Source organism: Phyllobates terribilis, unplaced genomic scaffold (assembly GCF_046119375.1).
Source record: "Phyllobates terribilis strain yellow unplaced genomic scaffold, ASM4611937v1 Scaffold_140__1_contigs__length_4765195, whole genome shotgun sequence".
Lineage (NCBI taxonomy): Eukaryota > Metazoa > Chordata > Amphibia > Anura > Dendrobatidae > Phyllobates > Phyllobates terribilis.
The window spans coordinates 4,079,973-4,102,715 of record NW_027362900.1 but is presented as its reverse complement, the minus strand read 5'-3'; the positions used below and the strand labels follow the sequence as shown (position 1 = coordinate 4,102,715).

Genomic DNA, 22,743 nt, shown 5'->3' with positions numbered 1-22,743 from the left:
TTTGTTTAATGAAACTCTCAAAATGGCCAAAAAAAGAGAACTTTCATGTGAAACTCGATAGTCTATACTTGTTCTTAGAAATGAAGGCTATTCCATGCGAGAAGTTGCCAAGAAACTGAAGATTTCCTACAACGGTGTGTACTACTCCCTTCAGAGGAGAGCACAAACAGGCTCTAACCAGAGTAGAAAGAGAAGTGAGAGGCTCTCCTGTACAACTGAGCAACAAGACGAGTACATTAGAGTCTCTAGTTTTAGAAATCGATGCCTCACAGCTCATCAACTGGCAGCTTCATTAAATAGTACTCGCAAAACGCCAGTGTTAATATCTACAGTGAAGAGGCGACTCCGGGATGCTGGCCTTCAGGGCAAAGTGGCCATATCTGAGACTGGCTGATAAAAGGAAAAGATTAATATGGGCAAAAGAACACAGACATTGGACAGAGGAAGATTGGAAAAAAGTTTTATGGACAGACGAATCAAGTTTTAGGTGGAAGATGCTGGAAGAGTGCCTGACGCCATCTGTCAAGCATGGTGGAGGTAATGTGATGGTCTGGGGTTGCTTTGGTGCTGGTAAAGTGGGAGATTTGTACAAGGTAAATGGGATTTTGAATAAGGAAGGCTATCACTCCATTTTGCAACGCCATGCCATACCCTGTGGACAGCGCTTGATTGGAGCCAATTTCATCCTACAACCGGACAATGACCCAAAGCACACCTCCAAATTTTGCATGAACTATTTAGGGAAGAAGCAGGCAGCTGGTATTCTATCTGTAATGGAGTGGCGAGAGCAGTCACCAGATTTCAACCCCACTGAGCTGTTGGAGCAGCTTGACCGTATGGTACGCAAAAAGTGCCCATCAAGCCAATCCAACTTGTGGGAGGGGCTTCAGGAAGCATGGGGGTGAAATGTCTCAAGATTACCTCAGCAAATTAACAGCTAGAATGCCAAAGGTCTGCAATGTTGTAATTGCTGTAAAGGGAGCATTCTTTGACGAAAGCAAAGTTTGAAGGAGAAAATTATTCTTTCTAATAAAAATCATTATTTCTAACCTTGTCAATGTCTGGACCATATTTTCTAATCATTTCACAAGTCATTTGATAAATAAAAGTATGAATTTTCATGGAAAGCACAAAATTGTCTGGGTGGCCCCAAACTTTTGAATGGTAGTGTATATCCACTTGCAAGAACTCTCTGACCAGGAAGATAGAGGAGGTTCATTCAGATGTGGGCCTACTCCGCCAAGACATGCAAACCATGAAGAAACGTGTCACTGAGGCTGAGACAAGGGTATCAGAACTGGAAGATAAACTGCTGCCTATTGTTAACAAGTTGACCAAAGTGGCTGGCTCCATAAACGTCTGGCGCCAAAAAGCTGATGAACTAGAAAATCGAATGCAAAGAAATAATATACAAATTATTGGCCTACCAGAACGAACAGAGGGTCAGCATCCTGAAATCTATTTGGAAAATTGGCTTAAATCTACCTTAGGAGATGAATACTCCCTGGTCTTTGCTGTGGAAAGGGCCCACAGAGTTCCAGAAAATCCCCCCCCCTCCTGGGGCCCCTCCTATACCCCTTCTTGCTAGACTGTTGAATTCTAAGGCTAGAGATACCACCCTGAGATTGGCAAGACAAAAAGGCTCTATTAAATGCAACAATTCTACAATTTCTATCTTCACTGATTTTTCCGTGGAACTACAGAAACAGAGAGCCCAATTTATGGATGTCAAGAAGAAACTTAAAGACAAAGGGATTATCTATGCAATGGCTTATCCTGCTCGTCTCCGAATTGTTTCTGGAAACTCTACTATTTTCTTTGCTACCCCGGAGGAAGCGTTGGAGTGGCTCCAGTTGCACCCAAAGCCTGGAAAAGGGTGACCGACACCCTTTATGTCGCCATTCCTATATTGAACATTGGGTTTGATTTCATTTGATGCACCTTTTTCATATGCGGGAGTTCAGACTTTGCATCGTCAAAGACAACATAATACCTCACACTGGGATCAGTGATGGTATTCCCCGAAAGGAAGCGGCATAACAAATGTTCACGTCTACTTCTTGTTTTGGTTGTGTTTAGGATTGTTGTTTACAAGTTGAACGCTGTCAAAGTGATCAGTTCTTTCTACTTTGTCTCCATGCAATATGATCTATTGGGTCTTACAGAGGCGATAGATCAACCTGGTGAGCCCCATAAATATGTAAATTGGGTGGAAATGATTGGATACATCATAAGGGAAATAATGATTATGAGCAGTAATAGTGCAAGGGTCTCTTGCTTCTACCCCTCATATCTATTTTCATCTTTCTTATATTAGATACATGGCGTCACAACTGAAATGTATGACATGGAATTTAAGAGGTCTGAAATCCCCTAAGAAGAGGGTTAAAGTATTCTCGCAAATCAAAACTTGCCAGCCACGTATCCTGGCTTTAGTCGAAAAACACTTCACTAGAGATTCAGCTAGTTGGCTAAATAAACCCTGGGTGCAATGGTCGTTACACTCTTACCATACAAGCTATTCAAGAGGAGTTTTGTTTTTAATCCATAAGGCCATTAGCTGGGAGGTTAGGGAGGCTCGCAGAGATTCAGAGGGAAGATTTGTTTTATAAATGCTATAATTGATTCCAGAGAGTATGTAATACTATGTATATATAACCCACCTCCTGCTAATCTAATTATTATCCAAAAGGCAGTAAGCTTCGCACTAAACTACCTGGATGCTCAGATCTTGTGTATGGGGGAATTCAACTTGATTATGGACGAAAATTTAGATAGATTGAGAATTGGTGACAACACCAGAAGGACAACAATACCATCGTCTAATTTGTTTTCAACTTATATGGTTGGATAGATTTGTGGAGATTACATCACCCCGGAACTAAAGAATACACTTGTCACTCCTCAACTAAATCTACGTTATCACGGTTAGATTATATTTTCAGTTCTAGTAATACTGCGATGTGGGTACATAGTATTGAACAAGGGGTAAGAGGGATTTCAGACCATAGCCCGGTGATACTAACGCTTAAATTTGACCAGTTACGGGACAGATCCGCATGGAAACTTAATCACTTTTGGTTAAAATTAATTTGTCCTAATGATAGAATACCGGATCAAATTGACTGTTTCATGGAAGTACATCCGTTGCCAAGGAACACTAAGATTTTTTGGGGATACACTGAAGGCATACCTTAGAGGATGCCTCTCCTCCGCTATCTCTTACATGAAGAGAACGACTGCACATGTCGATACCGAGTTTGAACATAAGTTAAAAGAAGCTGAAGTCTTATGTTTCAGACCCGTCTGATGTGAATAGAATAAACTGGCTACACTCTTATAGAATGTACACACAAAACGTTGACACTAAATCTAAACGTAAACTATTTTTCACTAGACAATCATATTTTGAATTGGAGAACCAATCAAGTAAGTTGTTGGCCTTTATGGTCCGCAAACATAATGACTCTAGTGCTATTCACAGGATTCGAACGTTAGGGGGCCAGATAGTCACTGCGGCAGAAGAAATTCTAAATGGCTTTCATAACTTTTATAAATCGTTATATAAATCCCAAAGTGGCCATAATAAATAAAGAATGTCTCTCTTATTTGGCAGATCTTGATTTTCCCAAATTAAATAACACACAACAATCCCTTTTGGATGCAGATATCACTTTAGAGGAAATAAATGCAGCCCTGGCAGATATGGCATTGGGTAAAGCTTCGGGCCCTGATCACCTACCACTAGAACTCAACCTTAGATATCAAAAGGGCTTGATGCAACACCTTTTAGAGACTTTCTCAGAGGCGATGCAAAGTGGTTGCTTGTCTGATTCCTTTTATGATGCCAATATTATTGTTCTTAAAAAGGAGGGGAAGGATCCTCTGGAATGTGGATCATATCGCCCTATTTCACTATTAAATGTGGATTACAAAATTCTTACAAAAATTCTAGCCATGAAACATAATAAGGTGATACTATCAGTTGTCCACCCGAACCAAACAGGCTTTATGCCAGGAAAAAATACTTCTATTAACATTAGAAGGGTACAATCAATAACTCCAATATAGCTCTCTGATACCGGGAAATGATTAGGCCTTGGCTTCACTGGATGCGGCCAAGGCTTTTGACTCGTTGGAGTGGCCGTTTTTATTTGCTTGTCTAGAGAAATTTGGTTTTGGCCCTAAATTTCGGGCCTGGATTCAAATATTGTACGCGGCCCCAAAAGCTAAGATAAGATAAGATAAGATAAGATATACTTTATTTATCCCGGAGGAAATTGCGGTATCATAGTGATATATAGATATAAGATATAAGATAGTGATAAATAATATATCATCCACATCTCTTTCATTTTAAAGGGGAACCCGCCAGGGATGCCCTTTGTCTCCAGCTTTGTTCGCTCTGGCAATTGAAGCATTAGCTATAAGAATACGATCATCTGAGGATATTAGTGGAATTACAATTGCAGACAGAACTGATAAAATTGGTTTAGATGCAGATGACATGATAATTTTTATGGACAAGGTTAAAGATACTCTTCCATATGTTATATCTACTATTGATAAATTTAGTGAATATTCGGGCCTCTTTCTAAATTGGGATAAATCTTCTCTTATGTTTTTGTCGCCCACTCCAAATACTGATTTGGAAGTGTTATCTCCTTTACCTGTAGTGTCATGTTTCAAATACTTGGGAATTATGATTGTTAGAAATGATAGAGAGGACCTCTCGAGTAATATTCTCCCTTTATTAGAATATGCTAAATGCAAATTTTCCTTGTGGGGGAGATTACCGCTATCAGTGTCAGGAAGGATTAACTTAATTTAGATGATCTTACTCCCTAAATTTAATTATATATTACAACATGGTGCAGTACTGGTCCCTAAAAAATTCTTTACATCTCTTAACTCTTTGATGTCCACATTTATTTGGGGGAACTCCAGACCTAAACTCAGGTTATCTACCCTTCAAAGGCCTAAAGATATGGGAGGAGCAGCTCTGCCTGACTTCCATCTATACTATTTAGCAGGTCAGCTAAAAGCGATCCGTGGTTGGATGCCTGACTCCCAGTTACCGAATTATGAGAACCACTTGGCACACGTTTTAGGCACAGGTTGTTTATTGGGTTTTCTATAATTGAATAAAGCTTCTCCCATTAAGTTGTTACCCCTACATAGATTGGTGAGAACGGTATGGAAGCAAGCAAAGAAAAGAATTGACTTTACACATGTTATAGCTGAAATGCCTATATGGGGGAATCTGTATTTTGCGACATTAATGGAACATCCATCTGTCCCCTTTTGGATAGCTAGTGGGGTCTATTTGTTAAGAGATATTTATGAAAGATCTATACTGATGTCATTTGAACAGGTGAAAAATAAATTCAAGGTTCCAAGATCTCAATTCTTCAGGTACCTCCAACTTAGAAATGGGCTCAGATCTCACTTACAAAACTGTGAATTAAATCAAACTATTTCCTCATTTCCCTTAATAGGAATATTTAAATCTCAAGGTCCACAAGGTCTTTTATCTAGCTTATATACATATTTGCTATCAGCAGGCTTAGATTGTAACGCTTTGCCAGCAAAAAACATGGAGACTTCTAATCCCGAATAGTGGGATGAAATTTTAGAGTCTCCGTCCTTTGTCTCTCCCTCCGTTAAAAATAAGCTGATTCAGCTTTATATTGTTCATCAGTCATATCTCACACCCCTCAGACTATATCAAATGGAGCGCTCCTCTAATTCAGAATGTTTACGAAGTCATACCATGGATGCCGACTTTGTTCATTTAATCTGGGACTGCTCCATTATTAGGTCTTTCTGGCAGATGTTACCTCCTTACTATCCTCTTTAATATTCATCCCCATTCCATGTGATCCACTGATTTGCCTTTTTGGGGTAATGGAGGATGATGTCTGCGATCACTATACTAAGATTTTTTTGAGAGAAACCTTATTCTTGGCCAGGAAATTGTTGGCTCTAAGATGGATGGGCAATACACAACCAACATAGCGTTCCTGGATCGCACTGGTTAATTCAATCATTTCATATGAAAAGATAGTATACCAAAATAGAGGTTGTCCATTAAAATTTTCCAAAATATGGAACTATTGGAATTTTTCGTGTGTTACAATCTCTACTCATGCAAAGGGTTTGAGCTGGAAAGTAAATATGTAAGGGATGTGAGAATAAATAGTAAATCACGTGTTATAAATGACAACTGTTGCTTATGGGGGCAAGCATTTAGATCCATATACACTACGATGTGAGTCAATCTGAGCATGGAAAGGATAAAGACAGCACAAGTTTGATAAGTTGTGGTTGAGAGTTCAAGGTTTGGATTGTATCCTAATTGGGTAAATACTCTTTTTTTTTTCTCTTTTTTTATATATATACCGTTTTTTTCGGACCATAAGACACACTTTTTTCCCCCAAATTTGGAAGGAAAATGGGGTGCGTCTTATGGTCCGAACTTTACCAGTTGTTGTGGAGCGGGGATCGCAGGGTCCGGCGGCGGCAGTGGTGCCATGTGGCTGGAGCCAGGGTCTGTACCTGTGCTGGAGTGGCTGATGAAGCAGAGGAGCCGGGGCATGTGCCGGGCTGTGAGCAGCGTCCGGCGGTGAGACAGAAGAACGTGTGCGGCTTCCGGGAGCTTCAGCGACCATTTTCCTGTAGATCATGGCTTCAGGAAGATGACCACCGGTAGCCGCACTCGCTCTTCTGCTTCAGGCTGGCCGTGAGGACACTGCTCACAGCCTGGCACAGGCCCCGGCTCCTCTGCCTCACCGCCGGACGCTGCTCACATTCCGAAATAGGCCTCGGCTCACCGCCAGACCCGCTTTTTGCCAGGTGACAGGCCCCAGCAGGTGACTGGGCCCCAGCAGGTGACAGGGCCCCTGACTTCAGACAGGCCCCAGCAGGTGACAGGGCCCCTGACTTCAGACAGGCCCCTGCAGGCGACAGGGCCCCTAATTTCAGACTGGCCCCAGCAGGCAACAGGGCCCCTGACTTCAGACTGGGCCCCAGCAGGAGACAGGTCCCCAGCAGGAGACAGGGCCCCAGCAGGAAACAGGGCCCCAGCAGGAGACAGGGCCCCAGCAGGTGACAGGGCCCCTGACTTCAGACTGGCCCCAGCAGGTGACAGGGCCCCTGACTTCAGACTAGCCCCAACAGGTGACAGGGCCCCTAACTTCAGACTGGCCCCAGAAGGTGACAGGGCCCCTAACTTCAGACTGGCCCCAGCAGGTGACAGGGCCCCTGAGTTCAGACTGGCCCCAGCAGGCGACAGGGCCCCCTGACTTCAGACTGGCCCCAGAAGGCGACAGGGCCCCTGACTTCAGACTGGCCCCAGCAGGCAACAGGGCCCCTAACTTCAGACTGGCCCCAGAAGGCGACAGGGCCCCTGACTTCAGACTGGCCCCAGCAGGCAACAGGGCCCCTAACTTCAGACTGGCCCCAGCAGGCGACAGGGACCCTAACTTCAGACTGTCCCCAGCAGGTGACAGGGCCCCTGACTTCAGACTGGCCCCAGCAGGTGACAGAGCCCCTGACTTCAGACAGGCCCCTGCAGGCGACAGAGCCCCTAATTTCAGACTGGCCCCTGCAGGCAACAGAGCCCCTGACTTCAGACTGGGCCCCAGCAGGAGACAGGGCCCCAGCAGGAGACAGGGCCCCAGCAGGCGACAGGGCCCCTAACTTCAGACTGGCCCCAGCAGGCGACAGGACCCCTAACTTCAGACTGGCCCCAGCAGGTGACAGGGCCCCTGACTTCAGACAGGCCCCTGCAGGTGACAGGGCCCCTAATTTCAGACTGGCCCCAGCAGGCAACAGGGCCCCTGACTTCAGACTGGCCCCAGCAGGCGACAGGGCCCCTGACTTCAGACTGGCCCCAGCAGGTGACAGGGCCCCTGACTTCAGACTGGCCCTAGCAGGTGACAGGGCCCTGACTTCAGACTGGCCCCAGCAGGTGACAGGGCCCCTGACTTCAGACTGGCCCCAGCAGGTGACAGGGCCCCTGACTTCAGACTAGCCCCTTCAGGCGACAGGGCCCCTAATTTCAGACTGGCCCCAGCAGGCGACAGGACCCCTGACTTCAGACTGGCCCCTGCAGGCGACAGGGCCCCTGACTTCAGACTGGCCCCAGCAGGTGACAGGGCCCCTGACTTCAGACTGACCCCAGCAGGCAACAGGGCCCCTGACTTCAGACTGGCCCCAGCAGGCGACAGGGCCCCTGACTTCATACTGGCCCCTGCAGGCGACAGGGCCCAAGCAGGTGACAGGGCCCCTAACTTCAGACTGGCCCCTGCAGGCGACAGGGCCCCTAACTTCAGACTGGCCCCAGCAGGCAACAGGGCCCCTGACTTCAGACTGGCCCCAGCAGGCGCCAGGGCCCCTGACTTCAGACTGGCCCCAGCAGGCGACAGGGCCCCTAACTTCAGACTGTCCCCGGCAGATGACAGGGTTCCTGACTTCAGACAGCCCCCAGCAGTTGACAGGCCCCTGACCTCAGACAGGGCCCCAGCAGGAGACAGGTCCCCAGCAGGAGACAGGGCCCCAGCAGGAAACAGGGCCCCAGCAGGAGACAGGGCCCCAGACTTCAGACCGGCCCCAGCAGGTGACAGGGCCCCAGCAGGTGACAGACCCCAGTCAGACACCGGCCCCGCAGCATTTAACCTCTTCTGCTGCCGCCGCCGGGTTCCTGAGGCAGGGAACAGAGGGACCTGCAATCCTGCTGCACCACCACCTCATCTCACAGCTGCTGGAGCACTGGCTTCTGCCGGGCCGGTTTCCTGAAGGACCCTGCCTCCTGTGACCCCCTGCTCCACCACCCCCCAGATAAGATACCGTACCTATTCAGACTATAAGATGGACCCCATCTTATAAAAAACATTATTTTTCCCTATTTTCCACCCCAAAATTTGGGGTGCGTCTTATGGTCCGGTGCATGTTGTAGTCCGAAAAATACGGTAATTTCAGAAGATGTGACATTTGCAGGGCAAAGAAATTATTTGTATGCATGCGATAACCCATCTGACCAGTTTTTTTTAATATGTCCTCATCGATGTAAATTTATGTTGATGTGATGTCTCTGGATGTTTTCTACTACCAAATGCAATGTATAATTATTTCTAAAACTGTTTAATAAAACAAATCAAGTTTAAAAAGTCAAACAATGCTCCTTCCCTTCCGAGCCCTGCAGTGCGCCTAAACAGTGGTTTTCCCCCACATATGGGATATCGGCATGCTCAGGAGAAATTGCACAACCCAGTTTGTTGTCCATTTTCTATTGTTACCCTTGTGAAAATGAAAAAAAATTGGGTCTGAAGTAAAATGTTTGAGAAAAAAGTTAAATGTTTATTTTTTTCCTTCTCTTTGCTTCAGTTCCTGTGAAGCACGTGATATAACTCTCTGATTTAAGGGCATAAGAATTCAAAGTTTGAAAATTGCAAAATTTTCCAAATTTCTGTTTCTTTGCTCCATCACTAAGGGGTTAAACAACTCTCTGTAACATACCTGGCGGCGTCCTTGCATGGTGGTCCATCTCCCACTGTGCAAGAGAGCGCACTTGATCTCCTGTCCAGAATGTCTCTCTGGCTTCCCTCCATGCTGTCTGTTTGTGTCTGTCTCTGCTGCTTAAGGGCGGCGCCCGATCTCTTCCTGCTTTTTGTACCTGCTGTGGGTCACACCCCTTGTGCGTCCTCAGCCTATCGCTGTCTGTCACTTGGTATATAGCTCAGCAGCTCCCTTCTATCCCTGCCTGTGCATATGTGTTTCTTTCAGTGTGTGCTTGCACTCTGAAGGTGCCAGGTCCCGTCCTGTTTCCCTGTCCGCCCTTCCTGGAGGCTGTATTTCCAGGCCTGTCTGAACTAAGTCCTGTATGTCTCCTGCCTTGCGGTGTCAGCTCCCGTGTCTGAACTGTCCTGTATGTCTCCTGCCTTGCGGTGTCAGCTCCCGTGTCTGAACTGTGTCCTGTATGTCTCCTGCTTTACGGTATTAGTTCCCGAGTCTGAACTGAGTCCTTTCTGTGTTCTCTAGTCTGCCCTGTCTGAACACGCTCCTTGCCTGTTCGTTCCGCCTCTCTGGGGGCAGTATTCCCAGACCCGCTCCTGTATCCTGCTGCAGTGTCGGTCTCTTCCGTACACTCAGTTCCAGTCTGAACTCTCTCCTATCCTTTACCTGTTTTGCCTTTATGCCCGTTCCCTTCCTGTCTGTTCAGTGTGAACAGAGCCCTTTCCTCCCTGCTCCGTCTTCTGCACTCTAGTTGTGCTTGCCTGTACCCCTCTGCCTGTATTGTTCCTGAATCCCGGTGTGTACTGGGTCCTATCCCGCCTGTGTTCCTACTTGCTAGTGCCTCCCTGTCTGCACTCTATCTGTGCTTACCTTTACCCGCCTGCCTGCATACCCGCCTGCCTGCATACCAGTCTGTTCCTGTATTCCCCTGTGTGGGTCAACAGCCGTGTCCGGGGTCTGTCCTGGAGTAGCACCTGGTCCCTCTGCTCGGTTCCTCCTTGGTGCTCTGGCGTCGTATGCCGTCGTGCCACCTTGGTCGGATCGGGTAGATACTTAGTTACGCCCCTCCAGGCATTCACTCTCCGGCACGGTCCAGTGGAATCACTACCAATCACACGCACACGCCGCTTAGCCCGGGCGTGTGCATAACAGCATGCACAGGCCATGGTTCCCGTTGAGCCCCACGGCCTTCGCTCTCTGAGAAGTTTTTCCAGCAAATACATGCATTAAAATAAATAAATAAATTTTTTTTCCCTTTAGCTGAGTTCCAGGCGAATTACGCACCCGTCCAGATGGATCTATCAGCCCTCGTTCCTGCGGATCCGCCACGTTACTATGGGGATCCAAGACAGTGTCGTGCATTTGTGGAGCAATGCATGCTACACTTTAAGGCCTACCCTCTCTATTTTCCTTCCGATTGGGCTAAAGTGGCCTTTATGATTGACTACCTAGCGGGTGATGCCTTGAAATGGGTCACCCCCCTATGGGAAGCATGGGATCCTGTCATCCTTGACCTGCAGGCCTTCCTGGTGGCCTTTCGTATGGTCTTCGAGGACCCTAACTCTGAAGCCCCTGCTGAAGCTTCACTTCCCAATATCCCGGAGCAGCCCCGTCAGGTAATGTGTGTGGGTAGCGCAATAGTTCTCCAGCCCAATGAGACTACTGCCCACCCAGAATCCTCACAGGGTGACTACGCTTTCCGGAATACTTCTCCCAACCTCAAGAGGCAGTCCAGACGTGCTAGACTTAGAGGCAAGCAGTCACGCCAGGGTCTGTCCTCCCTGAGACCTCCTGAACCCTTCGGGGTGCTACCTGGTAGCGAAAGGACAGAGACTCTCCTATACTCTGTACCTGATACCTCACTCGCTTCGTCCAGTGAGTCCAACCTAGTGTACTCCGAAGCAGAGGTTACTCCCGAGTCTCTACACCCCTCCGACCAGGCGGAGGACCTCCAGTTGTGTTCAGAACCCTTCGGGGTGCCACCTGGTGGTGAATGGACAGAGACTTTCCTATATCCTGGACCTGATACCTCACTCGCTTCGTCCAGTGAGTCCAACCTAGTGTACTCCGAAGCAGAGGTTACTCCCGAGTCTCTACACCCCTCCGACCAGGCGGAGGACCTCCAGTTGTGTTCAGAACCCTTCGGGGTGCCACCTGGTGGTGAATGGACAGAGACTTTCCTATATCCTGGACCTGATACCTCGCTCGCTTCGTCCAGTGAGTCCAACCTAGTGTACTCCGAAGCAGAGGTTACTCACGAGTCTCTACACCCCTCCGACCAGGCGGAGGACCTCCAGTTGTGTTCAAAACCCTTCGGGGTGCCACCTGGTGGTGAATGGACAGAGACTTTCCTATTTCCTGTACCTGATACCTCGCCTGTTTCCTCCAGTCAGTCCGACCTAGTGTACTCTGAAGCAGATGTTTTCTCTGAGCCTCAGCACTCTTCTGACCCGGCGGAGGACCTCCAGTTGTTTCCTGAATCCTCCGGGGTACCACCAGATAACAAAGAGACAGTGACTTTTCCTCATTATGTACCTGATAACCCGTCTATTTTTTCCTGTGAGCTTGACAAGATGTACCTCGAAGCAGAGATTACCCTCAAGTCTCTGTTCCCCTCCAACCCAGTGAACGACTGGTCCTCGAATTCCCTGCGGAAGATTCTGGCAGGCCTGAAGAAGAGGGGGCGTAAGGGGGGAGGTACTGTAACATACCTGGCGGCGTCCTTGCATGGTGGTCCATCTCCCACTGTGCAAGAGAGCGCACTTGATCTCCTGTCCAGAATGTCTCTCTGGCTTCCCTCCATGCTGTCTGTTTGTGTCTGTCTCTGCTGCTTAAGGGCGGCGCCCGATCTCTTCCTGCTTTTTGTACCTGCTGTGGGTCACACCCCTTGTGCGTCCTCAGCCTATCGCTGTCTGTCACTTGGTATATAGCTCAGCAGCTCCCTTCTATCCCTGCCTGTGCATATGTGTTTCTTTCAGTGTGTGCTTGCACTCTGAAGGTGCCAGGTCCCGTCCTGTTTCCCTGTCCGCCCTTCCTGGAGGCTGTATTTCCAGGCCTGTCTGAACTAAGTCCTGTATGTCTCCTGCCTTGCGGTGTCAGCTCCCGTGTCTGAACTGTCCTGTATGTCTCCTGCCTTGCGGTGTCAGCTCCCGTGTCTGAACTGTGTCCTGTATGTCTCCTGCTTTACGGTATTAGTTCCCGAGTCTGAACTGAGTCCTTTCTGTGTTCTCTAGTCTGCCCTGTCTGAACACGCTCCTTGCCTGTTCGTTCCGCCTCTCTGGGGGCAGTATTCCCAGACCCGCTCCTGTATCCTGCTGCAGTGTCGGTCTCTTCCGTACACTCAGTTCCAGTCTGAACTCTCTCCTATCCTTTACCTGTTTTGCCTTTATGCCCGTTCCCTTCCTGTCTGTTCAGTGTGAACAGAGCCCTTTCCTCCCTGCTCCGTCTTCTGCACTCTAGTTGTGCTTGCCTGTACCCCTCTGCCTGTATTGTTCCTGAATCCCGGTGTGTACTGGGTCCTATCCCGCCTGTGTTCCTACTTGCTAGTGCCTCCCTGTCTGCACTCTATCTGTGCTTACCTTTACCCGCCTGCCTGCATACCCGCCTGCCTGCATACCAGTCTGTTCCTGTATTCCCCTGTGTGGGTCAACAGCCGTGTCCGGGGTCTGTCCTGGAGTAGCACCTGGTCCCTCTGCTCGGTTCCTCCTTGGTGCTCTGGCGTCGTATGCCGTCGTGCCACCTTGGTCGGATCGGGTAGATACTTAGTTACGCCCCTCCAGGCATTCACTCTCCGGCACGGTCCAGTGGAATCACTACCAATCACACGCACACGCCGCTTAGCCCGGGCGTGTGCATAACACTCTCCTTAGTGCGATCATAAAACATACAAGCCTCTGATTGCTCAGATGATGCACTGTACTACTGTAGTGTATTATTACTGCTTGTCAGTGTAATACTAACTGACCCATACACATGAGATAAGTGTTGGCTGAACGGTCATTTGGCAGACGGCTATCTCTCCCGACTCCCCCCATACACACACATATTCCAGCTTTCCTGTGATCTGTATGAGAGTCTCCTCCAGACTCCTCTAGCGGAGGATTATCTACAGGAAAAATAAATGGATTAGCCTGAAATTCAGGATGCCAGATCCTTCTCTGCCCTGACATCATCTGTCAGGAGGTCCCCAAATACATTATATAGTCGACCAAACGCCCCGAAATCAGTGCTTTCATGCAACTTTAGTCTAATGTGTATGGGGGCATTAAAAAGTAATTTATTGTATGCTGCCTCTGGTCCAGCATAATAGACTAATAGACTTTTGTACATTGCAGGCCCAAACACCATTATTGGTCATTTAAGTATCATAGTAACTAGTCAGCCCCATACTATCGAGTACTTGGGGGAGGAGGGGCTCTGAGCCGAACTCTGTCAAACCTTCTTAGATGCCATGTTTGCTTTTGACAGCAACAAGTGGTTAGACTGCCAGGGTTGGTGTAGCAGCCGTACCTGTGCCATCCCTGTGGTGTACATCTGTTCTGGCGCCCAAAAGAGTTATTTTCTTTTAAAACAAATGTTTAACATGTTAAAAAGTAACAAAATGTGTCTTATGCTTTTTGCAGGTTTTTTTCTTATTACAAGAATTGTTAGAGCCAATTTTCTTTGGAAACATTTTAATATCTGCTTTTTTATGGAGTTTTTCTTGTAATATAGGAAAGCCTAAGGCCAGAAATAAACCCCATCAAACACTGTACCCCCATAAAACACTGTACATGGAGACTTTGGTATCAAATAACTCCTGTCTTGGTGTTCTTACAAACAAGCTTTTATAAAAGTCTCAAACTTCTGGGTGTGAATCAGACCTGAGATCTAACGTGATGGATGACAGTCCGGTGAAGACAGGAAACATATAGACGGCCGGTGGTGATGTAGTCAGTGACGGACTCTGGCCAAATACTTTTATAGAGCCGTAGTAGAAGATGAAGATTTCGTCCTCATCATGAAGTAGTTATTTCTCATGTTACGTGTAATGAATATCTCCTGCAGTATTGCTAATGCCAATTCCAGTGTCCGTAAATGAGACGAGAATTAGCTTTATGGAAGATGAGTCTATGAGAAATGTATTCAGCTGCAGACTCCGAGGAAGAACTGCTTGTTGTCTGTGGCCTAAAATATATAGGTTTTATTAGTAGGTGTAAAGAAGAAAACTAAACACTATAAAATAATATATGTCCTCATATGTTTCACCTTATTATCTCCAGTAATTGTATTATTACACAGGATTTTTATTATGTTCCATCGATTCATCTTCTCATTCAGGTCTCTACAATTTTGGATCCTCTCAGTGAATATCTTCTATATAAGAGAATTTTCCTGATTTACCCATCAAAGATGGATATGGACAGAGACAAGATGGCGGAGAGGATATTACACCTCACCCTAGAGATCCTCTTCCGGCTTACTGGAGAGGTGAGAGATTCTGATGACGTCACATTACATCATTCTTATCTATGGGAATAACGATGGACAGAACTGGAGAGGTGAGGACTCTGGAAATGTCTGTAGTGAGATTTATTAATGTGTCTCTCCATAACCAGGATTACACAGTAGTGAAGAAGACCTCTAGTGAGCGCTGTCAGGACCCTGTATCTGAGGGATGGGAAAGACCCCTGAGCCCAATCACGGAGCTTCCACCTCACCCCCTGATACATGAGGACATCAATGACCAAAAGATCCTAGATCTCACCTACAAGATGATTGAGCTGCTGACTGGGGAGGTGACACTGCTGGGAATGCTGGGACATTTTCTAGTAAAGCTATGAAGGGATTGGGGGTATAACTCTATCATTGTATGTGTCAGGTTCCTATAAGGTGTCAGGACGTAACTGTCTATTTCTCCATGGAGGAGTGGGAGTATTTAGAAGTACACAAAGATCTGTACAAGGACATCATGATGGAGCTTCCCCAGCCCCTCACATCACCAGGTAATAGACAGGACTAAATACACACAGCCTATAATTATCTCTATGTAAAGAATGAATTCAGTCCCTGTATGTGTTTTTTCCAGATCTATCCAGTAAGAGGACAACACCAGAAAGATGTCCCCGTCCTCTTCTTCCACAGGACTGTATAGAAGAAGATCCCAATGTTCCTCAGGATCATCAGGTAGATGGATAGAAGGTTTCATGAGATCTCCCCTATGATGTGTAGACGGCTGTGAAGGTCTTGTGCTCAGTCTTGCTTCATCCACCAATATTATATGTTTTATACTTGTGTAATGAGAACGGTGGAGATGGCTGGATTGGAGCTGTTCATAGATGGGACTTCTCCATCTGTCTGTGACTTGTACTATATTTGTTTCAGGGTGAAGATCTGACCCATATTAATACTACGGAGACATATGTAAGGAGTGATGAGCGATGTAAAGAGGAGATTCCTACAGATAATTGTGGAGGTGAGTAGTAACCACTAAATGCAGAGAAGTCACAGATTCTTCTCAGTTACAGGCTGTGGCTGGTTTACCGGTCATGTAGTCCAGCTGTATCACAATCGTGTGATCACCATTTTGCATCTTTACCAAAACATTCTCCTCCACCAAAAACTGTTCAAATGACTTTGGACATTGAAAGCCCTTTTCTATAGAACTTACAACCTGGAAGATCCACCTACCAACTGAAATTAGAAGATCCTGACTCTTACCTGCCCAGGTCTCTAAACTAATCCAAATGACAGCATATGTAGAAAGTGCTGACAAGTTAGAAAATCACTTGAAGAAACATATTATGATTGGCCTGTGAGAGAAAGCGGAGGGTAATGATGCTGTTGGCTTCCTAGATCCCTGATATCTTATTAGATGAATCTACCTTCTCTCCCTTCTGTGCTGCTGAATGTGCTCATATGGTCCCTACAAGACCAGGTCCAGTCTTTATGACCAAACCTCGCTTTTATGATTGACAATATTAAACGTGCAGTGAGGCCAAGTGTGAATTTCTGTACAATAACAAAAGAGTTTCCTTTTATCCTGACTTTTCAATTTCTTTTTAAACCAAATAACTTCAAAAATAATCGTGATAAAGTGTACAAAAAACATAACACCTGTGCCATGATATATCTATAAGCTGTGCGTGGCTGATGGCTGTAATATACATTTATTCACGCCTGCAGGAGATATGTTGGCATGACTTGAGCCAAGAAACATACTCTAATTACCCCAGAGAGGTTTCACCACTAGTTACATTTTATTATTTTTTTTTGGATCTTTTCATTAGATGTGTTATTATCTATAGTCAAAGTTTTGCCCATCACCCTTTATCCCCTCTACATGGATCTGTTCTTGCACAAAAAGACCCCTAGACTTGGGCCACGGTGTTGCCTGCTGTTCTGTGGTGTGAGATGGGAAGAAGAATAGTCAGGTTGCCGGATTAGAACCAGGAGGGCAGAGAAAATACAAAATCAGAAGACACAATAGTAGTCAGTAAATGGGCTGGGATCACAAGAAGAAACTAAGAAGAAAATACACAACACGAGAGCTGATCACAGAGGACTTAACCAGAGGAGAACAAGACTGTATCTGGCAGCTTCCGGAATTATGCATGAGCTTTAGTAGGGTGTGGTGCTTTCCATTTGAGTTAAGTAGGGAGCATATGTGACTTTGGAAGAGTGGATTTTGCTGGATTGGTTTATGGAAGCCATGTTGCTTTTCAAGAGCCTTTGAGCCACTAATGATGTGGAAACCTCTGTTGACAGATTATGGACCTGAGTGGACGCTTTTTTTTTGTGAAATGAGTAGAAAGTTTTATTGTTATCATTTTCACATATTTCATATTTGGGAGGCAGAATGAACAAACAGTTGAACACCACACTCTACTGTTTCATGCTATGAGGTTTTATATTATACTGTGAACTGTCATTGTCTTGGTGAATAATTCAATCTTTTTCCATAGCTTGCCATTTGTACCAACAGTTTAAGTAGAAAAGTTCAAAAATATAAATTTCAAGAATATTTCATTCAAATATAATATTTTTTTTACTTAGCAGATGACTGTACCAGGAGATCAGAGGGACAGCTGACATCTTCAATTTTCAAATCAGATGAGCTTGAGATCCCACAGGATACAATTGAAGGAAATGCCATTACTCCAGATATACCATCATCCCTTCACAGCAAAGATGTGTCATCTGATCCTTTGAAACAGGTCCTTTCTTCTGATTCATTACCTACTACTAAGGAAAATCAAAGTCACAAAATAAGCATTAAAAATCTAACTGCTCCTAAAGCTAAAAAATCATTTTCACAGTCAGAATATGGAAATAGTTTTCCCGTCAAAATGTTTTTTCTTAAACATCAAAAAATTGACACAGCAAAGAATAGATTTTCTTGTTCCAAGTGTATGAGATGTTTTAACAAGAAATCAAGTCTTCTTAGTCACCAGAGAACTCACACAGGAGAGAAGGCTTTTTCCTGTTCAGAATGTGGGAAATGTTTTAACCAGAAATCAGTTGCTGTTATACATCAAAGAACTCACACAGGGGAGAAGACTTTTTACTGTTCAGAATGTGGGAAATGTTTTAACCGGAAATGGAATCTTGTTATACACCAAAGAATTCACAAAGGGAAGATTCCTTTTTCCTGTTCAGAATGTGGGAAATGTTTTAACCAGAAATCAGATCTTGTTACACATCAGAGAACTCACACAGGGGAGAAGCCTTTTTCCTGTTCAGAATGTGGGAAATGTTTTAACAATAAATCAAATCTTCTTCGTCACCAGAGAACTCATACAGGGGAGAAGCCTTTTTCATGTTCAGAATGTGGGAAATGTTTTAACCAGAAATCAGCTTTTGTTACACATCAAAGAACTCACACAGGGGAGAAGACTTTTTCCTGTTCAGAATGTGGAAAATGTTTTAATCAGAAATCAACTCTTGTTATACATCAAAGAACTCACACAGGGGAGAAGGTTTTTTCCTGTTCAGAATGTGGGAAATGTTTTAACCAGAAATCAATTCTTCTTAGTCACCAGAGAACTCACACAGGGGAGAAGCCTTTTTCCTGTTCAGAATGTGGGAAATGTTTTAACCAGAAATCAGATCTTGTTACACATCAGAGAATTCACCCAGGTGAGAAGCCTTTTTCCTGTTCAGAATGTGGGAAATGTTTTATCCGAAAATGGAATCTTGTTATACACCAGAGAACTCACACAGGGGAGAAGCCTTTTTCCTGTTCACAATGTGGGAAATGTTTTAACACAAAATCATATTTTCTTAGTCACCAGAGAACTCACACAGGAGAGAAGCCTTTTTCCTGTTCAGAATGTGGGAAATGTTTTAACCAGCAATCAGATCTTGTTAAACATCAGAGAATTCACACAGGGGAGAAGCCTTTTTCCTGTTCAGAATGTGGGAAATGTTTTAACCGGAAATGGAATCTTGTTATACACCAGAGAACTCACACAGGGGAGAAGCCTTTTTCCTGTTCAGAATGTGGGAAATGTTTTAACAATGAATCAGATCTTGTTATACATCAGAGAAGTCACACAGGGGAGAAGCCTTTTTATATCCTTAATGTGGAAAATGTTTTACTTGAAAAGACACACTTTTAGCAAGAAAAAATGTTGCGGGTCTGGTATCCAGTTACAGGGTATGCAGTGAGTCCAACTGCCCCCCCCCCCCCCTTGGCAGTCTGCAGAGGTCCTAAAAATTTCCCAAATCAATGGGAACAGTGCTCAAATGTCATGCGAACAGTATGGGGAAGACCCCTGGAAGCATTTCTGACTCCCAGGTCACTGCTGTAAACAGTGTTGTCAGAGTATTACGCTACTTTTACGGACTCACAATAAAACATACAAAAATAAAACCAAAATGGAATTTCCTGGCAAATATGTTAAGGAACATCCTTTCCAGGGTAATGACTTGTATATATGGCAAAATAAATAACCAAAAATAAAAATGCTCCTCCACACCTTGGGCTATGTTCACGCAGTTTTGCATTGCTGTCAACAGTGACAAATGCATTCACCGTGAAATGTAATTTAAATTTTACAACCTTATCTGGCCATGTGGTGTGTGACACATCATCAGGCACATCCTGTTTCATTTATGAAGGAGGGACTCTGAAAGTCACAAAGCCTATTTTTATAGGGCCATCAGGAAGCGCCTTACTATTCTTAAAGGGCCAGCAGTCATTCCTCGCTATTGTTAGAGAGCCATCAGCTGGCTATGCTTTGTTGTTCCCATTATTAACAAGTGGGTCTCCTATACTGTTATTGCCTATGCAGTGACTGCAAGGGCTGACAAAAATTTGGACGCAACACCATACCCCTTTGAAGAGACATATAGGAGGGTCTCAGTAACAAAAAATGTTTCCATTATAAAGGAGTGGGTCTCCTATAGTGAAAATGCCCATGTTGTGACTGCAAAGGCTGCCAAAAGTTGAGAAAAACCCCACTAACAGTTTAAAAACACATAGAGCAGGGCCACAGTAATGGCATGTTCCCATTAGAAAGGAGCGGGTCTGGTATCCAGTCACAGGGTATGCAGTGAGTCCAACAGCTGCCAAAATTTGGCAAAAATCCCACTAACAATTTAAAGACACATAGAGCTGGGTCACAGTAATGGCATGTTCCCAGTAGAAAGAAGAGGGTCTGCTATACAGATACAGGGTATGCAGTGAATGCAACGGCTCCCAAAAATTTGGAGGAACTTCAATACCCCTTGCAAGAGTTGTAGATTTGGTGATATGGTGGTGATATGGTGGTGGAGAAGGAGGACAAGATCAAATAGACAAAATCAGGAAGTGTATACCCAATGTCTGGGTGTGAAGACAGAGGTGCATGGGAATAGAATTAGACATCCCAAAAAAAACACTGTTTTTGAGTTTGTCATACTGCTATCATTCGGGGATGTTGAGAAATCTGGCCCAATCCAGCCCTTGTTCATTTTTATAAGAGTCAGCCTGTCAGCATTTTCAGTGGACAGGCGGATGCGTCTATCGGTTATAATTCCACCAGCGGCACTAAAAACCCGTACTAATAAAATGCTAGTGGCAGAGCAGACCAGGACCTCCAAAGCGTAGAGAGCCAGTTCATCCCACTGAGTCCAGCTTGGATACTCAATAATTATAAGGCACAAAGGAATCACGGAGGATGTTGGTATGGTCAGCAAGGTACTCCCTCAACATCTTCCAAAACTTTTCCCTCCTTGTGAGAGTACCTTACACCTCAGGGCCTGTGCAATGGGAGGGTCTGAAAAAACTGTCCCAGAACTTAGACAGTATTCCCCTGCCTCTGCTGTATTGCATTTGTGTCTCCCTTGCCTGTACGCCTTGGTTGTCCAACGAACTGTGACCTCTGCTGCCAGCGTTTTAAGACGGGAATTTTTTTTAATCATCTGCAACAAGGGCATTCTGGTACTGCCCCATTTTATGAGCCCTGTCCAGCGTAGGAATAAGAGACAGAAAGTTCTCCTTGTATCGTGGGTCTAGAAGTGTCACCAACCAGTAATGACTGTCACCCAAAATTTGGACAATGCAAGGGTGACGGGAAAGGCAGCGTAACATAAACTCAGCCATGTGTGCCAGACTGCAAAGAGGTAAGACTTCCGAGTCCTCACCAAGAGGACGACTAACCATGTTCTCCTCATCCCTGTCCTCAGGCCATCCACGCTGTACAGATGATATGACAGTAGTACCGTCTATAGCGCAGGAAATTAGCTCCTGTTCTTCCTCCTCCTCCTCATTGTCACCCAATGCACTTTGGGATGAGATGAGGCTGGGCTGTGTGAAATCACCCTGTATGGTTCCTTGCTCCATCTCATCGTGCTCCACCTGCAATGCATCCTCTTTAATTGTGAGCAGAGAGCATTTCAGAAGACAGAGAAGCGGGATGGTGATGCTAATTATGACAACATCTACGCTCACCATGTTTGTGGAGTTCTCAAACTTTTGGAGGAAGGTACAGATGTCTGATATCCACGCCCACTCCTCAGGTGTTATGTGTGGAGTCTGAACTGAATACTGACCGCCTTGTTGATGCTGGTAGTCAACAACTGCCCTCTTCTGCTCACAAATCCTTCCCAACGTCTATAATGTAGAGTTCCAACGTGTGGGGACATTGCAGATCTGTCGGTGAGCTGGAAGTTGCAAACGCTGCTGAAGCACGGCAAAGGCAGCGGAAGCTGGAGGTAACTTTCTAAAATGGGCATACACGCGGCGTACTTTGACAAGCAGATCCGGGTCAGTTTTGAGAAACCGCTGAACCACGAGGTTATGCATATGGGCCAGGCATGGTATGTGTGTGAGCTCGCCTCACCTCAGAGCCGCCACCAGATTCCGGCCGGCCATTGTCACACACGACCATGCCTGGCTGTAGGTTCAGTGGTGTCAGCCATAGATCTGCCTGCTCTTTCAGAGCTGCCCACAACTTTTCAGCATTGTGCGATTTGTCACCTAAGCATATTAGCTTCAGCACAGCCTGTTGCCGCTTGGCCGAGGCAGTGTTGCAGTGCTTCCAGTTTGCGACTAATGTGGTCATTTCGGAGATGGAGACTGAAGAGGAGGAGGAGGTGCAGGAGCTGTAGAATGTGGGGGCAACCCTGATTGATCCAGGGCCCGCAGTACTCGGCGTCAGGAGGACGTGTTCCGTCCCAAAATCTGACTGGGTCCCGGCTTCCACTATATTAGCCCAGTGTGCCGTCAGAGAGATGTACCGTCCCTGACCACAAGCATTTGTCCATGTGTCCGTGGTTAGGTGGGATTCCCAGTAACTGCGTTGTTGAGGGCACGGCTAATGTTGTGGGACACCTGCTCGTGTAATGCGGGAACGGCACACCAGGAGAAATAGTGTTGGCTGGGGACCAAGTACCGCCGCCATCAGGTTGCGAAAAGCTTCCGTCTCCACGAGCCTAAAAGGCAACATTTCGAGCGCAAGCATTCGCGAAATGTGAGAATTTAGTAGTGTGGCCTGTGGGGCGTTGGCTGCGTATTTGTTTTGCGTTCCAAGGACTGGGGTTGGGAAAACTGAATGCTGCGCTGGGACAAGGACGTGGACGTGCTTGCTGATGGTACTAGTTGAGAGGGTGCAATGACAGGTGCAGGGCGGGAGGCATCTTGGCATGAGCCATGGACAGGGGATTGGTGTGCATGCACAACAGCGGAAGGAGCAGTGGTGTCAGACGCTGTTGCTGGACCCTGGGGTTCGGCCACTTAGGTGCTTTGCTGCCATGTGCCTGATC

General features: G+C 46.0%; 2 protein-coding genes across 2 annotated transcripts in view; both read left to right on the top strand.

The window, feature by feature from the left end:
- The window catches only part of LOC141205544 (uncharacterized), a 216,762-nt gene that overhangs the window by 109,841 nt on the left and 84,178 nt on the right, over positions 1–22,743 (top strand). The window lies entirely within an intron of this gene.
- LOC141205551 (uncharacterized) overlaps positions 15,888–22,743 on the top strand; it is a 57,636-nt gene continuing 50,780 nt past the window's right edge. The window contains exons 1-2 of the mRNA XM_073664118.1: positions 15,888–15,970; positions 17,554–19,079. Of these exons, the coding sequence (XP_073520219.1) occupies positions 17,844–19,079 (1,236 nt within the window). The 5' untranslated portion in view covers positions 15,888–15,970; positions 17,554–17,843. The remainder of the gene's footprint in view (positions 15,971–17,553; positions 19,080–22,743) is intronic.